The sequence below is a fragment of the Phlebotomus papatasi genome, chromosome 3, assembly GCF_024763615.1.
Source record: "Phlebotomus papatasi isolate M1 chromosome 3, Ppap_2.1, whole genome shotgun sequence".
Classification (NCBI taxonomy): Eukaryota; Metazoa; Arthropoda; class Insecta; order Diptera; family Psychodidae; genus Phlebotomus; species Phlebotomus papatasi.
In genome coordinates this window covers 30,228,983-30,254,255 of record NC_077224.1, presented here as the reverse complement: position 1 = coordinate 30,254,255, position 25,273 = coordinate 30,228,983, and the positions used below count along the sequence as shown (strand labels likewise).

Here is a 25,273-nt window from a genome sequence, read left to right as displayed (position 1 = left end):
TATAAAATAATTGTATGCATCATGTCAAAAATGTGGATAATTTAAAATCAACCGAAAATTTATTAACATAACTTCAAAACCCAAAATGGTTTGTCTCCCCATACAATTTGAAATCTGTGATGAGTGTGCGTATTTCAATTTGATATTACATACACTGAGAAAAAAAGGCTGCGATTAACTTTTTTTAGTCATTACTTTAACACCTTTTGGGTGTAAAAATATATCAACATTTTTTAATGTTAATTTTACACCTAAAAAGGGTAATATTTACACCCTTTTCGGATCAATAATGCAGGGTAAAATTAACATTTCCAGAATGTTATTTTAACTTTTTCGGATTTCTCTCAGTGTAGGTATTGTAAGACTACTTACTTTACTGGAATATCCTGATATTTCTCCTGTCCAACCCAAATTACTTTAAAGCTAGCTATTAATGACAGTTACAGTGATGGGACCTAGAAACTAAATCACTGTGTTATTTAACTATTGGTTTTTCAATTAATTCTTTATTTAAAATTCAATTCGACATAATCAATTTCCTGGAAGCAAAAATACGACAAGATTTTTATATTGCGCATTCGTTTCAAATACTTAATTTTTCGCAGGATTTAATTAGAAACTGATTATAATTCTTTGTTCAACATGAATGAAAATCAATAAGAAAAAATATAAATAGAGGCGACCGGGGCAGTTTGCCAGCAAATAATATTTTTGTTTATCTATAATTTGTGAAAAACATGTTTCAAGTAGAGAAGATTCCCCAGAAAAGCTATGCAAGCCATTGTGAAGAGGCGTCGACATCGGGGCAGACAGGATGGTTGAATCAAATTCAGGATCTTACCTGGGAGCGCCTTGGGAGGGATTGGCCGTGAACACCTTCCAGAAGTGACGAAGTATCGGCGAGCGTGTGCTACTAACCTGCATGGCCTAAGCCCGCGACCCCAATACGGATTAATTAGTAAGCGGTTAAGAATGATGATGGTTTCAATTAGACTAATAAATATTTAAATAATTAATTAGAAGAAAGTTAATTACTCTGTAACACCCCACTATCTAACACCCACTACACATGGCTAATCTACTCCGGTCTCCCCTAAAAAGAAAATTTTGGACATATGTTCATATTATTTTGAGGAATATTCGGAAAAATGCTAATTTTATATTTCTTTCATATGTGAGAGCACGTAATAGAGCGAAAGAGAATGTATTAAATTACCCCCCATGCCTGTCGATATTTTCCCAAACATGCTTGAAAACTTTTGGAAAATAAAGAAAATGGCCCGAAAGTTTTTTTTTTTGAGAGAGAGAGAATAATTATTTTAGGGGTATTAGGCAATATTTTTGAGAAGTAAATTTCCTATGAAAATGTGTTGAATATAAATAATACCGATCATTTGAAACCTTGTATAAATAAAATAGCTGTTTTCCACAATTTGATCCCTATAACAAACATAGGGGAAAGTGCCCATGCTCGATACTATTGGAAGCTTCGTAATGACTAAATTTTTCCTATGTTTCTCAATAAACGTAACTCCGCAATATATTTTAAAAACTGGCCACTTTCCCATAGTTTTTAAAAAATGGTTGCAATAAGTCACATATATATTGTGAAATATAGAAAATTTAGTCATTACGAAGCTTCCAATGGTATCAAGCATGGGCACTTTCCCCTAATTAGTTACTTTTCTGTTCTTATAGGAGAAAGTGCCCATGCTTTGAACGGTCCCAAGCTTTATAATTTTTTTTTCCTATGTTTCTGAATAAATGCGACTCTGCAATATATTTTAAAAACAAGATACTTTACCCTAGTTTTTAAAATATGGATGATATGAGTCACATTTAATGAAAAACGTACGAAAAATTTAGCACTTTCCCCTACTAGCAATTTTTTGAGAAGATTATTTTAATTAGTTTTTTTTAAGTTTATTTCTGTTTCTTTTTTTTTATTTAAATTGCATAAAAATCACTTTGTACAAATAAAAATATTTTTTTTTCTTTAAATGTTGTTTCGTTTCTTTCGTCATTTTTTTTTATCTTTCCTCATTTACATTACAATATTGTTGTTTTCTTATTTGTTCACTCCATTCAATTCTCTTAATATATATAATGTATATATATATATATATATATATATATATATAGTATAGACTGTAAAATTATTCTATTCTATGTTTTATAATTGAATGCATTTATTAATTTTAGGTCTTATTCTTTTTACTGCATATTTCACATTTGTTATGTTTCAATATTTAATATAAAAGTTATAACTACACTTACATCATATTCTCTTTTCTTTCCTCTTCTTTTCCTATTTCCTCTTTCCGATTTCTCATAATAATTTAAGTTCACCGTTAACAATATCTCTTAGTTAAGGAATTAGTTTTTACAATTTTTTATAATACTAATTCATACCAAAATTTTACAGTGTTTGATTAACTGTTCAGTTTTGTCACTCTTTTCTACTGAATTGGTATTTCTTACTCTGACATACTTCAGTATTCATTATTAATTTTGAAGGTATCCTTACTATTCCTTATTATTTCTCCCCTATCAAATTGTTCTTTTTTATGTACGGTTTCAGGAAAAACATAGCATAAATTGACTATTAAAATCAAAATAATGTTTGTAAATGACGAAAAAAAATTTGGTCCCGTTTCAAAGCAATAAAAAGATGGTAAAATCCTTAAACACAAAACAAAAATATAAATATATATACATATAAGGAGCTTTTATATGATAGAAAAAATAATGGTAGAAGTAAAAATAATAAAGAATTAGGATATCATATTTTAAAGTTTTATATATATATATATATATATATATATATATATATATATATATAAACGTGTAAATAATATGTTTGTAAGAGAAAAATGAGAAAAAACAAATTCGAAATAACTTGCAAAATAAAATAGACCCCACTTGTAAAGATAAGAAAAAAATGTATCAACAATGAAAGATTTTAACAACAAATAACAGTTTTCACCATTCACAATTCATTTTCTTTTAAACTATATTTTTTTAGAATGCATTTTCTCTATTATTTTATTACCATTATATATGTTCTCACTCTTGGCGTAAATTTTTTTTTTTGTAAGATACGCTTTATGTGTTTTGTCTTGTTGCTAGATTTTTCTGTTTTGAAAAGTAGAAAACTGTTCCTATTTTCGACATTTTGCTAGAAAATAATTAACAAAGTAATTATCACTATGTTGTAAATGTATTTCGGCATTGGAAAAAAATTATTTGCTCAATGTTTTTACTAAAAATTAATTTTGAAATTGATTGCAATTAAGATGTCGTCATAAGCACAAAAGTGTAGATTATTAACAATCTCCACCTATTTTTATCAAAATAGAAATACAGTAGGCTTTCCCTAATTCGGCTCTTTTAAGATCGGGATACTTTTTAATTCGGGCAGCAGTTATATTTGAAAAAAAGTTTGTTGATATTTTTAAAGTTTGTCTTGGTAATTGAGTGAAGGAAATATGCTTAACTCTTTCGTCTCTTTTGGGACGAGAGTACCCAAAGCAGCATATGAATGTTCTGTGAAAAATAATGTTTTTTAAGTATTCAGAACTGATAAAAATCCTATTTTTGTGGATGATTACAAACTATAAGGATGTCCAAATGTGAGATATTTTTTGTAGGACCTCAATTAATTCCTGAGCTTTGATATTTTTGATTAAAAATTGTGAAATTGGCTTGCAGCATATGCTGCGGTCCGGAAAGAGTTAAATTTGCTTTATGCCCTAGACCTAGACACATTTACGACGTCGAGAGACGACTTTGTGGAAAACGATGGAAATCAAGTTTAACCCATTATGTCGCGTATAATCACACTAAGCCGTCTCTCGGCTAATCCTCATGTCTGTCAAGGCCCTTAGTTAATGATGCGATTTTGCATTATTCAGGAAATTTTATGACATTTTCAATAAATATGAGTAAATAAACTTAATGAATGTGAAGATGAATAAAAAAAAGTCGTTGCATTTCACATTTTTTTCATATTTCAGTCCCAAATGCCCGAATTTGAGAGGGTCTACTGTACAGTAGACTCTCTCAATCGGGAATATGGGGCAAAATGTCATCCGGTTAAGCGATAGAATTGAGCGTCAAAGCCTTTGTAAATTCCACAAAAAGCGCTCAATTACAAAGAATGACGATAAAATAGGAAGAACTACAGCGAATTTGAGCGAATTAGCTTCATATAAACGTGAAAATTGTTAACAAAATTTGTCGCCGATTGAAAAAGAGCCGATTGAGTGAGAGTCTACTGTACTTGTTGCAGATTTATTTTGTTTTCAAATTAAATGTTTGATTTTATTGTCTCTCCCTAAACTGCATTAGTATGTATATGTACTTTATACACGAAATATTTAAGAAAAAAGACATAATTGAATTAAAAGATCAAATCGTGTTCTTTTTATTTTGTTTTATGAAATCGATACTTTTGATAACAATTTTTGATTTTAAATTTCATTTGAATTTTGTTTTCACTAAATCAAAACCAATTAATTTTCATTTGCTTTTTTTTTTCTACACAAAAAACTATTATTTTCTCATTTACTATTGCTTCATCAAGAAAAGAAAGTAAGTTTCCTATTACAAAATTCGTTAAACTAAGAATATACAACGTATTATACATACTTAGTGAATCTTGTCTTCAATATCAAAGTATATTTGCAGAAAAAAAATCACTCCATACGACTCCTTTTTAAATAGTGTGTATATTATAAATTTTAACTTCACTTTTACATATACTTTTCATCTGGCAAAAGTATCTACTATTTTTCGAATTACATTGCTAATCAATAAGTATTATATTCTATACAATAATTATACAGAAATTGAGTTTTCTTTCCATATAAATAATAAAATAAATTACATAACAAAATATTAAAGTATAAAATATACTTTCTATCTCTTCCACATTTGTTTACATGTTTATATACCATCCCACAGCTCTTCAGGATTCATGTCTTTCATTTCAAAAGTCCATTTAAGTGATTTTCATTGAATTTCTAATTGCCTAATATGAAAAAAACGGTTTTAACATCTTTCCTCTAGTGTGATTTACATTCAAATCAACGTTTAAAGGTAAAAGAAACACCAAAATTATACTAGTAATTCAGATTATAAAAAAAAGAAAAACTATTCTGAGAAACAGACAATATAATTTCATACTTGACATGTTTGTCTCAATTTCTGCAATCCGGCTTTCACATACTTAACAGCACTTGATATTGAACTGTGCAATGTCATAGGCCCGTTTTCGTGGTCCAAGTTGATAAAAAATTCTATACCAGAGAAAGCGAAAATATAAACATTTTCATTTATAAAATATCTCTTTTGTTACATTGTAACACAAGTGTATAACTGTTACAGGTTTTTGCCCAACGCACATTATCTTTTGTTTGTAAGCATGTTTTCAAAATTTTCTATCAGAGAGAGCGAGATGACTAGATCTAGATATCATTCACTCTCACTGAAATGTCAAAAACATGTTTACAAAACAAAAGTGATTGTGCGTTATGCCCAACGCACAATAACTTTTGTTTTGTAAACATGTTTTTGACATTTCAGTGTGAGTGAGTGAAACCTAGATCTAGTCATCTCGCTCACTCTTATAGTAAATTTTGAAAACATGTTTACAAACAAAAGTTATTATGCGTTGGGCATTAGGCATTTAAAAGCAAAATGCTTATATCAGCGAACAACAAATCCTGAATGTTGCAATTTTACTTTTGTAACATTTAGAAAAAAATAAGATAAGAAGGATTAGCGGTTAAAAATGAATGAATGTAGCAATATAAGAAATTTTAATTTTAAGATTGTTAGCTAATTGTTCAAATTTTGTAAAAAAAATCAATTTAGCTATAATTGATAAATAAAAAAAATATGATCATTAAATTTGTTTTTTTCTCAGGTTTTTTTTAATATAGATATCTGAAACAGTTAAACTTGTAGAAATGTTACAAAAAATACTCACCTGTATGATTCCCTTTCGTAACAAGAAGGTCAGCTTGATCCCATAAATCATGGCAATTGACTAAATAATGGAGAAAGGTGCTTTGTCGCTGAAATGCATTGTATGTCTGATGAGGCACCATTTGACCACCAGTTGTTCCACCAATATTCTGAAAATTACCATAGAAACACACAATTACCAGAATTATTTACAATGAGTTGAACCTCAAAGTTATTGTCTCAGAAAAAGTCTTACTTGTCCTTGAATTGTAGTCGATGGTGATATTGGAGATGGGGTATTTCCATTTGGTAAATCAGCATTCCGTTTCGTCGTATGCTCTCCTATAATCTTTTGAACTTCCCTAACTTCTGCTTTACACATTCGATACAATTTCAAATACAGCAATGATTGACATCGTAAACTGCAAGAAAAAATAAGGATAAATAGAAATGTACTACTGAAATAATTATACTGGAATCACTAAATTAGTCTTCTAGAAGCTTTGCATCTTTGACAATCTCGTCATTAAGCAAATAACTTATTACAGTGGTGGAAATAAGTATAATTCCACCCCTTAATCCCTAAAGAAACTCAACAAAAAAAAAGAAATGTCGGAAAAAATTCATACGTAGTCCATAACGTCCTTTCATGCCAACATAAAAAATCGACATTTTGATTTTTTATTCTGAGTAGTTTTAGAAATATAATAAAATTTTGTTTAGGCTGGAAATAAGTATAATTCCACTCAATAAATTTAGCGCTAGGGTATTTATTTTTTTTACCAAATTTAGGTTAATATCTATTAATAATTTCATTTTTAACTATAATTAATAAATTAAGTTCCATTTTCTAAAGTTTTGCATTAATTTTTGCCAAAATATCGTAGCTCCTTTGGCCTCTAACAACAGAAGATTTTTGACCCAAATTTAATTTTTATATTCGAAGATTTGTAAAGTGGCATATACAATTCACGATCCGCGATGTCTCCCGCGGATCTTCTCGAGGCGCGAAATTTTTCGCGGATTTTCGCAGGGCGATAAATTTTTTCGCGGATTTTAACGGGTCGCGTATTTTTTCGCGAATTTTCGCGGGGCGCGAATTTTTTCGTGGATTTTCGCGGGGCACGAATTTTTTTGCGGATTTTCACGTGGCGCGTATTTTTCGTGGGTTATGAATATCTTCGCGGATTCTCACGGGTCGCTGACAGAGATTCTAAACGAACGTAAAGTTTGAGGCCTCTATCTATCATAGTTTCCGAGAAAATCGACTTTAAAGATTTTCAGACACTTTTATGCATTTCTCATCCAATTTTCCTTATTAATAACGATAATATGTTACATGCAGGTTAAGAATTATTAAATGAAATTTGCATTATTTATGTATAAATATCGTTCGAGTTTGCCACAATCCAAATTTACAATGAAGGAATCGCACCTCTATAAGCTGATCTAGGCTTATCACTGGCTTTAATTTCAAATAAACCTTTTTAAAAAGTACTCTTTTTGAAATAAAATGGCATTTGAAGCGATGATATAATTCAAATCATAATTTATAAATATCTGTGAATGCTTACCTTAGTATGGCAACTTTGCTGTGAATGTTACCCTGCATCGTGTGAACCTGTTGTTGACTGCGAAATTTCGAGGAAATGTACCTATATATATTTAAAAATAGACGTTAGTAATATAGTTCATTATGATCGACAAAATATTTATTAGCGGAGCATATACCTTATGAGCTTTAGGGTATCTTTGTACATTGTAAAAGCTGACCGTTCTGTAAGAGATTCTTTCTCCATGGCATCTCCTGTTAATAGAAAATAGAGAACTGCCTCCAAGTATGTCATTGCTTGGGCCAAATGTTCTGTCTCCTTGTCAGCAGCATGCTTCAAACGTTGTGCTTCCAACAGGTATGTACTCTGGCCCCTACAATTAATTTTGACGCTAAAAATTTCATATTATTTTAGAGATTTCTTGTAATGGACATTTTGATGCATCAAACACACACTACGTGTTTCAAACACAAAAATAGATTATTTGAAGGAATCATGATAATTATTTAGTGATGGATATTTGGTGAAATGATATATGGTATTACTTACTTATCCTCCCTTCCGCTGTCACTCTCATTTGTACATTCAAAATATGAATAGTAAATTTTCTTCTCAACATCTCTGTACACAACAGTTTCTATCCTGTCATGATTCGTTGGTGGTGTTGTTTCATGAATAAGTTCATTTTGTGAGCCATTCTTTCGTTTCTTGCCAGTTTTAATGGGACCACTACCCGAGCTCGATCGTCTCTTTTTTCTCTCTTTAGGTAAACACTCAGTAGTCAATTTGCCACTACTCTGCTTCACATCAATCTCTGATGATGCACCAGATGTGTAAAAATCAGACTTTGTTTCACTCAATTTCTCCCTCTTTATACTGCCACCATTGAAGGTACCAAGCTTCCCACCATATAAACTACCCTTATCATCAATTCGTGGCGAATTGCCAGTGATGTCAACATTTGTATACTCAGACTTGATAGATTCTCTTTTGATACTGTTATTGTTATTATTGGTTGACTTGTGATCATTTGGCAGATTCTTCGGTGACTGTGCAACTTGTCCTGTTAATACATTTGTCGAATTAACACGATTCGGTATTGACTGATTGTTTCCAGTTTTATTCTCATGTGAATTCATTTGACTGTATGTTCCTGTGAGACGCCCATTTTCCACCTGATTTACTTCCAGACGTGCATTTATCTTTCCACCACCACCATCCCCACTGGGATTTTTTGCACCGCATGTTGTTGCTGCATTCCATGTCGTGGCACCGGGACTCTTTGAATCACAGTGATATTTCCCTTTTCGTGGACTTTTGTGCATTTGCACAGTATTGGGCGGGTGTGGTATCCGCTTAAGACGCAACAAATCAATTCTGCATAGTAATTGTCGCGCTGCAGATACACTCTGATCACTCGATCTCATCAAATTCCCACTAATATTCGTATTCGATCCATATTTTGATGAGTATGGTGAAAGAAATTTTTCTGATACACCGGAATCGTCTTTAGATTGAATCTAAAGTTGTAAATTAAAATAAATACTTCTTAGATTACCTAATAAAGTATATATAGACATATGTATATATATCGGTTTACGAAACTTACATGAGAATCTTCTGAGTGATCCACAATCACCACTTGGCCCTTTCCTTTGGCACCACCTTCGCCTTTGAAGCCAGAAAATAGCTTACGAAGAGTATCACTTTTGTTCTTATCACTTTTTGTTTTATCTCGAATTTTCTGAAAAGATGAATTAGCTTATATGTATCAAATTTTTTGTAGCCTAAAAATCTAAATCTGTTGGAAAATCTAATGAAAGAAAAATTTTATGAGAAGAATTGTTAAACTTTTCCTTTGTAATGGTAAACGAAAGAAATTTCATTGAAATATAACTAAAGTAATGTGTTATTAATTTGATTCACATTCTCTATAAAAGTAATTTTAAAAATTTTTACATTGTTGCACATGCTGTACACATGTACAACTTAGATAACATTTAAATGAATTTCCTATTTTTTTTTATTGCAGATAGTATTCTTGTCAAACAAAAAAAAATGTTTTGGAGCATAAGAGAAAACACATTATGGATCAACCATTTATCATTAGGTACATTTGTTCTTTTTATTTCAATTAATTTAAAGAAAAATCACAATTCGCTTGCAACCTACTTATATAAATGTATAAAAAGCAAATATATGATAAATATAAAAATTGTATGAATCAAAAATAGTAATAAAATTACATAAAAGAGATAGTAAAGAGTCCCAGCTCGAATGTTCGAACTCACGAGATAGAGCTATACCTGATTTAAATTTTTGCATGATTTTTGGGTGTATAAACCGGGGTATTATTACCGATTAAATTGATTCACAAATTATAAATTAATTCCAAACTAGAAAATTTGTTAAGAAGTGTACATTAGTTAACATTAGTAACACATGCACGCACATATGAAATGGGATAATCGATTAAAATAAATTATTACTCATTTTAATCGATTATTTGATCAATTCACTACCGCATTGGGACTTACATAGCCTAGTTGGAAAATTCAATACTTATCCAAAAAATCCAAATTAAACCAAAACGGCTATGACGTTCAAAAATCCAAAATAAAATAATAATAAATAAAAAAAATAAAAGAAATCTATAGTGACGATTTCGAAATAAATTAAAAAAAAAACATAGATTTGGTGGGTTTGGAGGGGGGTGAGGGGAAAAAATTAAAAAAAAAACTGAAGATCATTTATTTTTATTGGGGGTCACCAAAAACCGGAAATTTATATCTTTTACCACTTTTACCACTTGTTATATAAAGGGATAGCCGACAGTGGTGTAACTGAGCTAGGTTTTTCAGGACAATCTGTCCTTCCAGTGAGCGTCGGAATTTGTTGATCAAATCCTATGAATCAAACACACAATTTTATTGGTGTGGTGGTTATTGGTTGGTCTTTTCTTTAGGATTTTTGTCACTAATTCCTCTACTTTCTTATGCATCAGTTTTGAATTTGGTTAGGAGCTAATTTTCTTCTTTCTTTTTTTACACAGTGAACGGACTGGTACGGACTTGAGTAGCAGTCCGTTCGAAAACTCTCGTAAAATTGTGTGTTTGATTCATAGGATTTGATCAATAAATATCGACGCTCACCGGAAGGCCAGATTCTCCTGAAAAACCTAGCTTTTACCATTTGAGTTCCATAGTGGTGAAAAGTTAGAAAAAAAAACGGATTATAGAATTGCTACCTGTATAAGTTCGAGGATTAAAATAGGTGTGATTATGAAGGAATCACACCTAATAGTAGAAAAGAAAAGGGAATCCAGTAAGAAAGCCCAGACTATAAGTGCCTTTTTGAATGCTTCACGAGGAATTGCAAGTATCATGAGGAGGAAGATTGTTATATAAAATAAACTTTAATATATAATATAGTTATATAAATAAACTCTAGGTATTGTATTCCTAAAGCCTTACCAAACAAATACCCTCTCATCAACAAGAAAATCGAGGGTTCTAGGCATCGAGAATAATCGAGTAGGTGTTAGACGATTCAAAAAATTCATGCATCTGAATGAAGGAAGGATTAATATACAACCAACAAATCTAATAAAGGTTAATGTGGTCCCTGGGACTTAAATCGCTAATAGACCTCACGCAGATGTTAAAGAATATCCACCAATAATTAAACTCCATTGGAGTTTGAGGTAACCTGTTTTTTTTTTGGGATTGCTCGAAAACGCGTCGTGCGGTTTTTTTTTCATTGTTTTAGAGATTACCCAGACGGACATTTCGTCCTTAGACGAAAATACCGTTGAATCATTTGTAATAACGATTTTTCAAGGTCAAACGTTAAAAAAAACACCTATAGAGTTCATTTATCAAACGAATGGGGTCATGTTTAGGCTCGTTGGAAAGGTCTTTGAATTTCCTATAAAACTGAACCGGTTTCAATCGGTTCTGAACCGGTAATGATCGGGTTCATATCCGATAACTAATTTTTATCCGAAAATCAATTCTATTTACTTTTAAAACAATTTGAGAGGATCTTTTGAATGATTTTGATGAGTACTTTTGAGGTATAGCATCTAAGTCACGAGTTCGAGCATTTCGCAAAGTCTGTGACGCTTCGCCACCTCTATTTCCCAATATTCCATTTTGAAGATTTTCAAATACAAAAGTTCAAAATGCTAATGAAAGTTTGGTACGATCGGAGGGATAAGAGAATTCAACTTACCCTCTCCTCCCGAATACTATCGCTATCAGTTGCATCTGAATTTTCATCACAGGACGACGAAAGTTTACTGATGGGGGATATCAGCCGATTGGCAGGTGACACTGAAGGACGTGCAGCACTTCGTGGTGTAGAGTGGTGTCTATTAAATAGAAAAACAAAAATTAATTTTTGACTATAAATCTTTGAGATTTGATGAAAAATCCACTTACTCTTCTCGGCTGGTGTTTGATGACACGGATGAATTGTCATCGTTGGATTGCTTTGGATGGCCTCGCGATGACGGACGATTCTGCGTGATTGCCAATAAACTAACTGGATGGTGCTTACTGGCAATGGCCGGCTTGCAAGGCATTCTCGTTTTGATGCCCTCTGCACCATTTGATTCTGAATCATCGTCATTGCGAGTGTTATCATCATCACTGTTATCACTGTTGTCACTCGATGATGATGTTGTTTCCAGCATCTCGCGACTCTTCATCACAGAGCTTCTTCGTGCTCCTAAGCGTCGCGATATCACCTTCTTGCCACCTTTGGATGCATCCTTTTTTGGTGGAGGGGTTGTTTTAGGCACTGTATTTTTTACTGTGTTAGTTATAGTATTGGTCGTCGATACTATGGCTGGAGGTAAGCTTTTCTTCTTCGGTGGTCTCCCTCGCACCCTCTTCATCTCCTTTTCCGTCGATTTGGACCGACTACGACGTGTTGTGCTACCAAATCCACCATCATCGTCACTTGAATCACTATGTGGTGTTGTTGTTTGATGAGAGCGTCTCCTTCGCTTGTCGCGTATTTTCTTGACACATTTCTCCGTCACTTTGTCATCTGTGTCTGAGAAACTTGAAATGGGCTTTATGGTGGCAATTTGCTTCACTTCGGCCAAAACACTTTCAATCTCATCAGATTCAAAGGGATCGGAATTGCTGCGTCTATCAGGACTCTTTGAGGGACTCTTAGCCACTGGAGTCACTACAGATGATGTTTCGTACCTTAGATTGGTTATACTCATTTGCGTATGTTGATTAGCAGTCTCATGACCACCGTCATCGTTTGCTTCATTCTGATATAGTTCCTGCTTAATATGATGTGCTTGAGAATGATATACCTGATTTTCCTCATCCCTTTCATTTTTAATTGCCATCGAAGGGGATGGTTCCTGTGTTGCAGGTTGTGATGTGTCATTTTGTACATGTGGCTTGACAAATTGTATCAAGCTCCACTGTTCAAGTTTCGATGAAGGACTATTTTCTACACAAATTAAAATAAGAAAATTATTTACATCGATTAAGCAATACTGAATTAATGTTTTAAAATTCAAAATTTTGAAAAATAAATATAAGGGTCAAGTACGTTCATATTATAGAATAGGGGAAACTGGGGCACCACCCAAAAACGGGGCACAATCAAACACAAATTTTTATTTCTAAACTACTTGGACTATCTGGAGCATTTCTTCAGTGGAAAAGCATCCCTAAAATGCCTGTAAATTTCTATAGGTTTTGTCCTCAGAAGTCGAAAATCTGAATAAAAAATCGCAGTGTTACCCCGCGTTTGGTGGTGCCCTAGTTTCTCCTACTTGTATTATTATTATTATTATTATTATTATTATTATTATTATCCACTGCACTGCATAATCAAAGATTTAAATTCTTATACAAAATAAAAATATAAATGAAGTGTTGTGATATAACTTATAATTAACCCGCTAACAGTTACCACGTACGTGCCAAAGCTCGCTTCGAGAACACACTTTTACTGCATTTAAGTTTACATTTATGCCCTAGACACACATACGATTTAAGCCGAGAGACGACTTAATGAAAAATGTTAGAAATGAAGTTTAATCATTATTTGAAATATAATTATGCTAAGCCGTCTTTCGGCTAATCCTCAGGTCTGTCTAGGCCCTTACTTTGAGAAGAAATGTCGGTAAGATAAATGGACAAAAGCAATTTTAAATCAATAGAAACTTTTCAATCGCAGTTAATGTGATTTTTGTGATGACCGTCTTGAGACGATCTTACTTGATGGAGGGTTAATTATTTTACTTATAAATATACCTATTAGATCTGGCTTAGTCATATAGACATCTGTCACATTCGTGGTTTAATTATAACATATTTATTTACAAAACAAAACTAATGTGTATCTTATAATTATTAAAAATTGATTAATGGAGTAAAAGTTATCATTGGATTTATTTTCTAATCATACTTTTTCCCATAATAATAATAATTATAAAATTATTATGAAATATAAAAAAAATTAGTCACAACTTACGATCTGTTGATTCTAATTTTAAACCGTTATTTGACTCTTCACTTGATGATTCACCACTCGATGCAGATTCATCGCTTTCACTAGAATTATCATTGTTTGGAGACATTCTAAAAGCCATTAATTGTCATATTAGAAAATACAATCGGTCAATATTTTGCGTATATAAATACTAACGTCTCGGTATGTTGCTTCTTGCGTTCCCCATCATCGCTGTCAGAGATATTAGGTTCATTCACGAGATCACTGAAAACAAAATTATATTTTCATTATTATTAGATACTCTTCAGAGTTATCGTATGACTATTTTAGTTACTTTGGTCTTGAGGAACTTCGATTGACGGTAGGTGTAAATAGTGGAGGTAGTTCCGTATACTGTAAATTAGAGGAAATATGAAAAAAATTATATATAGATATTGTACTTTAAAATTAAATTACAGCGATCGCAATATTTTAGCATAAACAAATTCATACTATCAATATTCTCAATATTGATGTCCGAAAAATCGTAATTAACATCTTATTTGTAGGTATATTACACAACAGATCGTTTGACAGTCAAAAATCAGATACAAAAGAAATGCAAATACGACAACAGCCGATGCCACCGATTATCTATTAACATAAGTTTTATACCCTTATAAAGCTACAATTTTTTTTTCAATGTACCGGGCTTATATTGTTATTGTGTACATTGCTGAGTTTACAAATTTATTATTCATTTACAAATTTATTTTTCATTTGCACCGGGCGGAACTCGGACTCACAATTGTGACTGTCGAGCCAGGGGTCACACTGCCCAAGAGTCGAACAATTTTACCAATTGCACCACGGACCCCCAGGCTACAAAATATATTGCTAGATTTATAACACAAAAAACATGTCCAGAGAAGAGCATGGTAGTTTAGACGTTTGTAGTTTTCTTCAAGTTTCATTTATCACTAATGAAGTGAATTCGAGCTAACTAAATCCTGATAGTTTCTTTATATTGCTGTATATTTTTCTTTTTAAAAAGCTAATACCGCTTTAAAAAAAATATACAGCACATTTCTAATACAATAAGTTATTTCAAAATTTTATAATTTTCAAAGTCATCCAACCTTGAAAGTTTCCAACGCTTTTTTACACTATTAGAGTTTAAAGAATTCAAATAGGTGTGATTATGTAAGAATCACACCTAAAAATTAGGTAAGATTGTTAAGAATCTCACCTAATATAGTAGTGCAAATAGTCTTCTACACAATTAGAGTTGTGTTGTGTTAGTTAAAAAAAAATAATAAAGTTATGAAAAATTTACTCGATGACATTATATTTATGATCACCAAAATTATTTTATTTTTTTTTTTAAATCTTTATAAAACGTTATTTTTAAATAGTTACATTAAAATTTATTAATTCTGATTCTGACGGAGAAACAAATCTAAATATAAAAAAAGTCTGAGATTAAAATAACCTAGGACTTGGACAGCGGGCAGAGCAGCACAACTGGTGGTGGCTGCCCGACAAGATTACTCTTGTTAAGGGTGTGTTGATGTAGCGAAAAGTCGTCTGCCTTTAAATGTAGCAGCCTTCAAATATTTCAATTTTTCTCTTATTGCCCAAAGCAAAAATTCTATTTCAATAATCGAAGTTAATAAAACAGTTAGGGAAACTGGGTCACCACCAAACACGGGGTAGCACCAAACACTAATTTTTGCTTCTAAACTACTTGGACTATCTCAACCATTTCTTCAGTGAACAAGCATCCCTATAGTGCCTATAAATTCCTATAGGTCTTGTCCTTAGAAATCAAATATCTGATTAAAAAACGCAGTGTTTGGTGCTACCCCGTGTTTGGTGGTGCCCCAGTTTCCCCTACTCTGAAGTATAGTTTTTTTGCTAGAATTTTTGCTTTGGGAAATAAGAGAAAAATTGAAATATTTGAAGGTTGCTGCATTGAAAGACAAACGACTTTTTCTGGACCTCCTTCGAAACATATCCAAAAATAAGAAATCGTAGAAGCCGTTTTCGAATTAAACGGAAGGGTTGGTGGGTGGTTTGGGGGAAAAGTATATAAGAACATCTGAAGATATTGTTTTTTTTTTATTGGGGATTACTGAAGACTAGAAATTGATATCTTTTAAGGTTTAAGCTCTAGGACGATAGCAAATTGAAAGAAGGGGATTATAATAGATGCTCTTTCTTTGAGCTTGAGCAGTAAACTTTTATAAATTAATTGCGATGGAAAGAATACAGTAGACTCTCTCAAATTCGGGCATATGGGACCGAAATGTCAGCCGAATTAGACAGAAATTCGGGCGACAAACTTTTTGAAAAGCAACGATTTTTAATTCATGTGCATACAGATATTGAGTTTACACACTCATATATAACGTAAATTGCATGAAAATCCCTCAATAATGCAAAATCACATTAAAAACTAAGACAAACCATGCGAAATTTGAGCATATTTGTATCATTTGATGATCATAATCAAACCTGAAAAATGTCAACAAACTTTTTTCAAATGTAACTGCTGCCCGAATTGAAAAATAGCCCGATCTTAAAAGAGCAGAATTTGCGAGAGTCTACTGTACTATGAAATTAAGCAATTACAATATCTTTAAATTGTTATTGTAAATCTAATAATATGTACCTTATATTGAGGCAATCCTGCAGCACCGAATGCAAACTTTGTATCAAACTCCGTTCTAGGTGTTGCTGCAATTCCCGTAACTGGTGTCACTGTCTCAGTCATTTCCTTGAGGATATCTCTCACCTCACCCACGCTAGTTGGAGTACTGAGGGGATTTCCCGCCGGAATGGAGGTCATAGGGAGCCGTGACGGTTTCAGAGTGCCTCTGAGGGTACCGTTTGGCATCATTGTTGACGATTGCTTTTCACTCATAAGACGTCCATTTTGCAGATGAGAATTCAGTTGCTGGGACGTGAGTGAGGGCGGTCCAGGACCTTTGGGGGCAGTTGAATGCATCTGCTTGAGAAAAAAAAACAAAGAATAATTGCATCGGGCATATAAACAAAAAAAAATATTCAAGAACACATACTTCATGTTTAACGAATTGTCCTTGGTATACTCCTCTACCATTGTAGGCCGGTTTGCTATCAGTTGGCTTCAAGAACACATTTCGTGGAGGTTGCTGCTGATAGTGATGTGAAGAGGCACGGTTGCTTGCAATTGTGCCATTGTTACTGTTACCACTATTTGTAGGTCCTGATCCCATCATTGCACAACTATTATTGCTGCTACTCGTTCCTAATTGCTGTTGCGACTGGTTAGACAAGGAGGAATTGCTACTCTGTGGAAATTGACGCGGTGTTTGTGGCGTTTGAGAAATTCCAAACAGACGTTTTTCTTCCATCAGGTGTTTTGCCACAGAAAAATCACCCAATTTCGACTGTATCCGACGATCACCCTCAGATGGGGATAGCTGTAAATTTCAACATAATACCAATATAGTCAAACTAATAAAAAAAATTAAGATTAATCACAAAATAAAGAAGGAAATGACACGTACTCGGACCGGAGCAGCAAAAAGCTGTGTTGATTCTGTTTCTGGTATTTGGGCAGAAAGCATTGCTCTGGCTTGTTTATCCCTTTCTCTGCGCTCCATCCTTTCGGAGTCATCCATTCTGTAACACACACAAAAAAAAATTGCAACAATAATAACAAATTCCATTTAATATCATCATTTTCATTTCCTATATAAAATTCAAGTATAAACAAAATAATCTTTCTTTACAACCATTCTGCTTTTAAACTGAACACACAAAAATTAGAAAAAAAAGTATGTTATTGTATAGGAAATTAAACTAAATATCATAACACTAGCATTTGATAGAACTTGCATTGAAAAAAAAAACAACTTTTAAAAAATTTGCAGTGATTTAAACCTTTGTAAGATTAATGTGGTAATATTATGTGCTTTCATAATTATTGTCTATAATTAAAACAATATCTTTGCTTATTTATTATAAAATAAATCCAAATAACTAATAATTTCTTCCTGGCTCAAGAGAAAGACTTTTTCGTATTAAACCCAGATGACTCTGAAATATTGAGAAGAAAAGAAGAGTTGCATATCAATTTTGCAACGCTTTAATAATTTATGGCAGACACGCGATAAATTCATACATGTATACACATCATTATAAAAAATATGAGTTGAAATGAAGGAGATTTACTTAAATAATCATATATTAGTTGTATAGGGTAAAATAATTATAAAATAAAATGTGAAATTATAGAACTTTTATGAGTAGAAATATTTCATATTTTAAGAAAAAAAAAACTTTTTACCGAAAGGAGTTACGCGGGTCAAAAAGACTGGAAAACACCATATTTTCTCTAATTCTTTTTTTTTCAACATAATAAAATTTTATTTTATTTCAAGATGCTAAACATAATAAAAGTACATTTAAATTAATTTTTTTTTGAAATTTTCTTTTAGAAATCTTAAAAATTCAACCGTTGTAACCTGATTTTCGGAGACCTTTTTTGAAAAAACATGCTTTTCCATGGACAAGATTTCTCAGAATATATTCAGCTGACGTCAAATAAACTGAATATTTCTTGTTGGCTGATGAGTTAAACTTGTACTTGAATGGTACAATTATCTTTAAAATGAAATTTGGATTTTTGGCAGTATATTATACAACAAAACAAAAATAATATTCTGCGTATTTTACACCACGTTTTGTCTTGTCAAATAAATTGTAATAAATCTTTAAAAAAAAACCTACCGTTGAAGTACGAGTTTAACTCATCAGCTAATAGGGAATATTTAGTTTTTTTTTTGAAATCAGATGAATATAATCTGAGCGATCTTGTCCACCGCAAAGTATGTTTGTTTTTCAAAAATCGCTTTAAAAAAAACTGACTGAAACGACTGACTTTTTAATATTTTGAAATGAAAATTTCAGAAAATATAATTAAAATATTGCACACACCTTTATATGTTTAAGAGCTTGGATTTTTTTAAAGTTATGTTGAAAAAAGATGTCGTGGACATATACGACAGATTCTGTTTTTAGTCTGCGTGACCCACGTAACCCCTTCTTAAGATGTATTAATTATTTATCAAAAAACTATTAAAAAATATAGAGAAATGTCCCATCCTGACCTTAGGTAGTAAAAATCGAATATTTTATTTTGCAAATGATTTAAATTAAGGGACTTTGCGAAGACGGAACCATTTGCAGACGCATTCCATTATAAGATAAGAAACTAGACATTACTTTGGTTTGGGACGTTCTTCAAAATTTTATGTATCACAACAATCAATCGTGAAGTATATATAAATCAAGTGTAAAGAAACACAAACTAAAAAAGTGGACTAAATTTACCCAAATTCAAGATAACCTGATCTAGGTTTACAAGGGGAGACCGGTGCAGATTAGCCACGTATAGTATTAGATAGCGGTATCTTATAGTTTGCCTGAGAAGGAATATTGGGCAAACCACTCTTTATTATAAATATATACTTCCCTTCCTATTCATTGAAATATTTATCAGCCTCATACAAACATTTTTTGTACGAATTAACTCTTTCCGGACCGCAGCATATGCTGCAAGCCAATTTCACAATTTTTAATCAAAAATATCTAAGCTCAGGAATTAATTGAGTTCCTACAAAAAATATTTCACATTAGGACATCCTTATAGTTTGTAATCATCCACAAGAATCGGATTTTTATCAGTTCTGAATAATTAAAAAACATTGTTTTTGATAGAAGATGCATATGCTTCTTTGGGTACTACAGTCCCAAAAGAGACGAAAGAGTTAAACGCAATGAAAAAATCATTTGGTGATTATTTCTACCCCGGTCTCCACTACTGTTATTTACATCCTAATAATGCACTTAGTCGTGCAGATAGAACAAATATTAAGAATTAAAAAATATATGAGATTTTACTGAGTATTATTTTACCATGGATATTTATTATTAATTTTTTAAAGAAATATATTTAAATGAGAGAATAAAAACTATTAGGACAGAATCCTATGAGGATATAAACAAATTTTATCATATGATAATTACTAGGAAGCATATTAACTTCTTACTAGTCATAAATTTTACTCTAATTTCTCACTGTTTTGAGGGGACAACATACTATTATCTCTGAATACTATATTATACACGAACAGGCCACACACACAGCACAGAAATTAAAAGATAAGCTCTGCAATAGGAGATTTTAAGAGTCATTATCAAACTGTCGCATCGAGAAAGATCATGTAAATATTAAAAATATATTCTTAATTTAGATGTTTGCGTTAATGTTATGCGAAGTATTTTTTATCTTTTATCTAGCATCTTCTTTATTTTTATGTAATATGGAATTTACGAAAAATTATTTGACGTAATATTAAGAGAAGTTAAAAAAAAGAAATGAAAAGTACACAATTTGTGACTATTTGCTATTGTCGATGATATTTTATCTTTTTCTTACTGTTTCCTACCCTACTCGTTATTTTTTTAATTAATTTCTTTTACCTTCATAACAACTTATTTTAGAAGACAAAACGTGGTGTAAAATACGCAGAAAAAATTAAAATTTCAGATAAAACAACATACGGTTAAATACGAGTTTAACTTATCAGCTGTGTTCGTATTTTGTTTTCAGATCAATATACTCTGGGAAATCTTGTCCACCAAAAACTATTTTTTTTTTCAAATAAGGTTACTGAAAATCAGATTTCAACGGCTAAAGAAAATTTCTGAAAATGTTGTACTTTTATATAATAAACAACTTAAAATAATATAAAAAATTATTATGTTGAGAAAAAAAAATAGAGGAAATATACTGCTTTCCAGTCTTTTTGACCCACGTAACCCCTTATAAGGCTCAGTAGAAAAAAAAAACAAATAATCATTATTGAAGCCATTGAAGATGAAAGTGTTAGGTGTCATTTTGAGAACATATTTCGTTAAAATTTTTGGAATATGTATATCTAAAATTTTCAGTATTCCTGTTTGATGACCTCGGGTTCTTAGGACATCATAACAATATGGTTTTATTTATTCGAGACATGTGGGGTAAAATGTGGATAAAAAGTAGTAGAAAATTTTAAGGCTCGATTTTAGGGAATACGGGGGAATAAATTTTAACAAAATTAATGAATTAGTTAGTCTTCAGAATAATTTGTATCCGCATAATAAGCATTCATTCTAAGTTTTTAAACTTTCCCTCGAGAAATTCTATCATTAAAAATTGATATTATAGTGGTAAAATCGGTAAAATATATGCACTAAGTGTTATGCATTCAGCTCCTTGCCTTTTCTGCCTTTCCTCGACTGAAGAATTTTTTTTTTGCCAAAAACGAGACAGACTTGTAAAGCCCCATTTATTTTTAAGATAGAAAGTGATCTATATGGCAGAGCTAAAAAATAATGAATTTCCCATATAAATATTTTAACTGGATAATTCTCTCATTTATATGTCAAGGTTTGTTCCAGCTTCCAACTAGAATTTCCATTAGATAAACTGACGTTAGATATTGTAATCATTAGAATTTCAAGCTAGAATATATAATAAAATAAAATATTAGTTCCTGTTATCTTCAAGGTGTAATAAAAATGAAAGTTCTCTATAGAATTTATTTCTTAGGCAGTTCGGATACCTACCCAAATTAAAACCGCACACAATTGAAAGCATTATAAAATAACCAACAAGAGCTTTTTCACATAAAGAATTATCATAACTAGGAGTAAATTGATCTGACAGAAGAAAATACTTGTTAGAAATTTTTCGAAACACAAAATTTAGTTTTTACGTAACATTTTTTTTTAAATTTAATGCTTTAGAATCTAATAACTGACTTGTTTAATTGCATTTAATATTTAATCTAAATTTCCTACGTTTCTGTAAAGTATTGTCCAAGTATGTATTGTAAATCTATACATATTTGAATATGTAGTATTTATCAAAATAAATCAAAACAAAAATCAGGGATAATTTTTCTTAGACTCCTCAGACTCATTAGATTTTAGATGAATTCATAAAGATGTTTATTGAAGTAAGTAAAAAAAAAAATTTATAACGCTTTTACCTATTTCTGGACATTTTCGTCACATATCACCCATACAAATAGTTGGGTGTTTGGCCAGCACCAAATTTGTGCTCCTCGCACTCCTCGTGATCCGCGATTTGCCTGGCCTATCACAGGTGTTGTTCCCGAGGGGGGGATGGTGATCTGGCGAGTGAGTTGCAGGGGTTCGGACCTCATTCGCCTGGGCACTATTTATACGCTTTTATGCCCTTTGATGGTTGTGTTGTCACTTAACTTGAGCACAGGATATAGGCAACTGAAGAGTGCTTGCATGCACAACTCGCACAACATTCAACTAAGGTATTAACCAAAAAAAGCAAATAAAAGGATTTAGAATGTGAGGAAACGTGACGAGTTAGAAATCAGAAATTTAAATAAGTGAAAATACACACTACAAAAATATTAGAAACTTTAAAAGAAAATAATCTCACAAAAGGAAGTAAGAATTTCAAGACATTAGATAACTACACATGAAATGTTTCGGAAGAAAATTTGAATATTTCCTTTTTTTTTGTGGATTTTCTTGTATTTTTTTTTTTTAAAGTGGAGTGATTTAATATTTTTTGAGACAGCTCATTCTTTGAACGATTCTTTATTTGCTATGTTCTTAATGAACTTGACTCATGGCTTTTTCAGTTAAATGTATATTATGCATAGGAATAGATATGGCTTATAGGTCAAATTTACAGAAAGCATAGATAAAATTGAGTCATCCTAGATTTGTCGCCTTCTAGGTAACGCACTTTTCCCTAATTCCACTAATATGAGTTAGAAGGTTGATAAATATTACATTTTGTAATATTTGATTAAGTTCAAGATTTTTTCGAAGCAAATCTACCTAAAAGTAAAAGTAATGCCCTAGGCACACTTACGACTTAACCATTTAACGACGAGACACTTTTTACGGACTGAAAATCAACAATGAAAGTTAAACTGAGAAACATAATCAATGATAAGTCTTACATCTAACCTTGGAAAGTCTAACAAAGTCTGGTTCGTTGTATTTTGTGCTTTTATGAACGATAGGGACAAAAATAGTCCAAAAATTTAAGTAATTTTTCTGACAATACCAATGAATATTATTTTTCGCTTTAATGAAAAATATTACGTATGAGTATTGTAGTTTTTATTGCCAAAAGGGTTTTGCTTAAAAAAAAATTAGAAGTATGAGAAATAAATAAAATCAATTATGAATTTGAGAATTTAAAAATTCGCCATTTTTGAGCTTAAATATTTACTGCATAGCAAATAGCTAGACTTGCAAAAAATATTCTAGATCCCTTTAACCTTCTACTTTGCAATTACGTGCAAATATAAGAAAAAAAATACCTTTAGGTAGTCATGAAAAATTATGTTCTTTATGGGACACCGGTGTTCCAATCGTCCTTAAAGGGTTATTCCCAACGCACAATAACTTTTGTTTGCAAACATGTTTTCAAAATTTCCTATGAGAGAGAGCGAGATAACTAGATTTCGGTTTCATTCACTCTCATTGAAATGTCAAAAACATGTTTACAAAACAAAAGTTATTGTGCGTTGGGCATTAAGCCAAGAGACGGCTTAACGTAATTTTAATCAAAATAACGATCACAATACATTTCCATCAGTTTTTGACTAATCCATCTCTCAGCTTAAGATGAAAAATTTATAAAAAAAGAGCTTTAGCTCTTTCCGGACCGCAGCATATGCTGCAAGCCAATTTCACCATTTTTTAATCAAAAATATCTTAGCTCAGAGATTAATTGAGGTCTTACAAAAAAATATCTTACACTTGTACATACTTATAGTTTGTAAGCATCCTTAAAAATTGGATTTTTATCAGTTCTGAACTGAAAAATTAAAAAAAAAAACAGTCTTTTTCACAGAATATTCATATGCTGCTTTGGGTACACAGAATCCCAAAAGAGACGAAAGAGTTAGATGGGAATTCAGTCAAATCATTATTTTGATTATAATTACGTTAAGCCGTCTCTCGGCTTAAGTGGTAAATGTGTCTATAGCATCAATAAACAAATTGATATAATTAAAAATGTAACTTAAAACAAAAGTGTTGCCACATTTCTTATACAATTTTGATCAACATGCGAAATTGGAATAAGTGTCAACTTTTTAACAAAGTTAATTTTAGATAAAATCTCAGGTAAGTGGACGAATCTGTTGACAAATAAAACAGTAAAAGCTTATGATTTTCCTAGAGAGAATAATAGCAAAATTAAAGTTCTTAGCGAAGGGACATTCTAATGTTGCAAACTCATATATCTTTATTTGTATGTATTTTATCTGTGATGTTTTCACAAATTGTTAATATTTTGAAATATTTCTATGCAAATTATAAAGATTAAAAAAAAGAGAAGTTTTAAAATCTATTATAAAGCGCCATTCGCGTATTCCTCTAGCAATTTTCTCCATCTCCTTTCTAGTGTTTTTTTTTCTTTTAGGACAAGCAAATTTTTAACATTAAAATATTAAGCTCTCTTGTAATATTTTTTGTCAGAAAGGAGAGCATTATTTTAGTTTTTTTTAAATGTCTTTTGTACAAGAATTGACAAAAAAAGTGAAATTTATAACTACGATCAACTACGTTTGAAAATTTGTAATAATAATTGAGGAAATACACCACCACCACATATTTGTTCTTCCGTCTGCGTCTTCTCCGTGTGTGTCTCTTCTATGGGTAATGAAATATCTTTTCTTTTTTCTCTCCGCTGCGTTCTTCGACGCCTATCTCTGGATGATATTTAGAAGAGGGAATCGTCGATGGGCCACCGTTTGTATTATTGATTGTAGAGATGATACACGAAAAGGATGTAAGATTCCACAATAAATTGAGCGAAAAAAGTAAAGAAATTTTTTGCTCGTCTCTTTTTCCGTCACAAGAACACACACTTTTCTTTCATTGAAAAAATGTTCGAGTGGATCTGTGGTGCTTTTGGGCAGTCTTGGGTACATGGGGAGTCACACTGTATACGTCACACAACTCCTCAGTATCACATATATATCAAAGTTCTTTTACATTGATTCACAATATCAAATTTGTCCATTTTTTCATTCACCACAAAAATAAATAAGACTTTAATTTAACGCGATCGCCATCTTAAATTTCATCATTTGACATAAGTGACAGTACATCAATCGGACGTCCGAATATTACCCGAACTGCATGTGTAAAAAACGATGTAAAAATGAGTATTG

The 25,273-nt window shown here is 31.6% G+C and overlaps 1 protein-coding gene across 6 annotated transcripts; it reads right to left on the bottom strand.

The window, feature by feature from the left end:
* Positions 1 to 3,130: 3,130 nt before the first annotated feature.
* On the bottom strand, positions 3,131 to 25,198 carry LOC129807514 (AF4/FMR2 family member lilli). 6 transcript variants are annotated; one of them, XM_055856820.1, is made up of 17 exons: positions 24,699 to 25,198; positions 22,082 to 22,376; positions 17,546 to 17,660; positions 17,075 to 17,458; positions 16,666 to 17,004; positions 14,347 to 14,405; positions 14,208 to 14,276; positions 14,034 to 14,140; positions 11,966 to 13,001; positions 11,757 to 11,895; positions 9,133 to 9,267; positions 8,073 to 9,043; positions 7,702 to 7,914; positions 7,545 to 7,625; positions 6,227 to 6,392; positions 5,993 to 6,140; positions 3,131 to 5,300 (listed from the first exon to the last, which is right to left on the bottom strand). In XM_055856820.1, the coding sequence occupies exons 2-17, from the start codon at positions 22,093 to 22,095 to the stop codon at positions 5,182 to 5,184; spliced, it is 4,095 nt and encodes a 1,364-aa protein (XP_055712795.1). In that variant the 5' UTR covers positions 22,096 to 22,376; positions 24,699 to 25,198; the 3' UTR covers positions 3,131 to 5,181. The 6 variants fall into 6 exon arrangements, with proteins under 6 accessions (XP_055712795.1, XP_055712793.1, XP_055712798.1 ...); XM_055856818.1 differs by having other exon boundaries at positions 24,702 to 25,198; XM_055856823.1 differs by having other exon boundaries at positions 7,702 to 7,896; positions 24,702 to 25,198.
* Between the last annotated feature and the right edge of the window lie 75 nt (positions 25,199 to 25,273).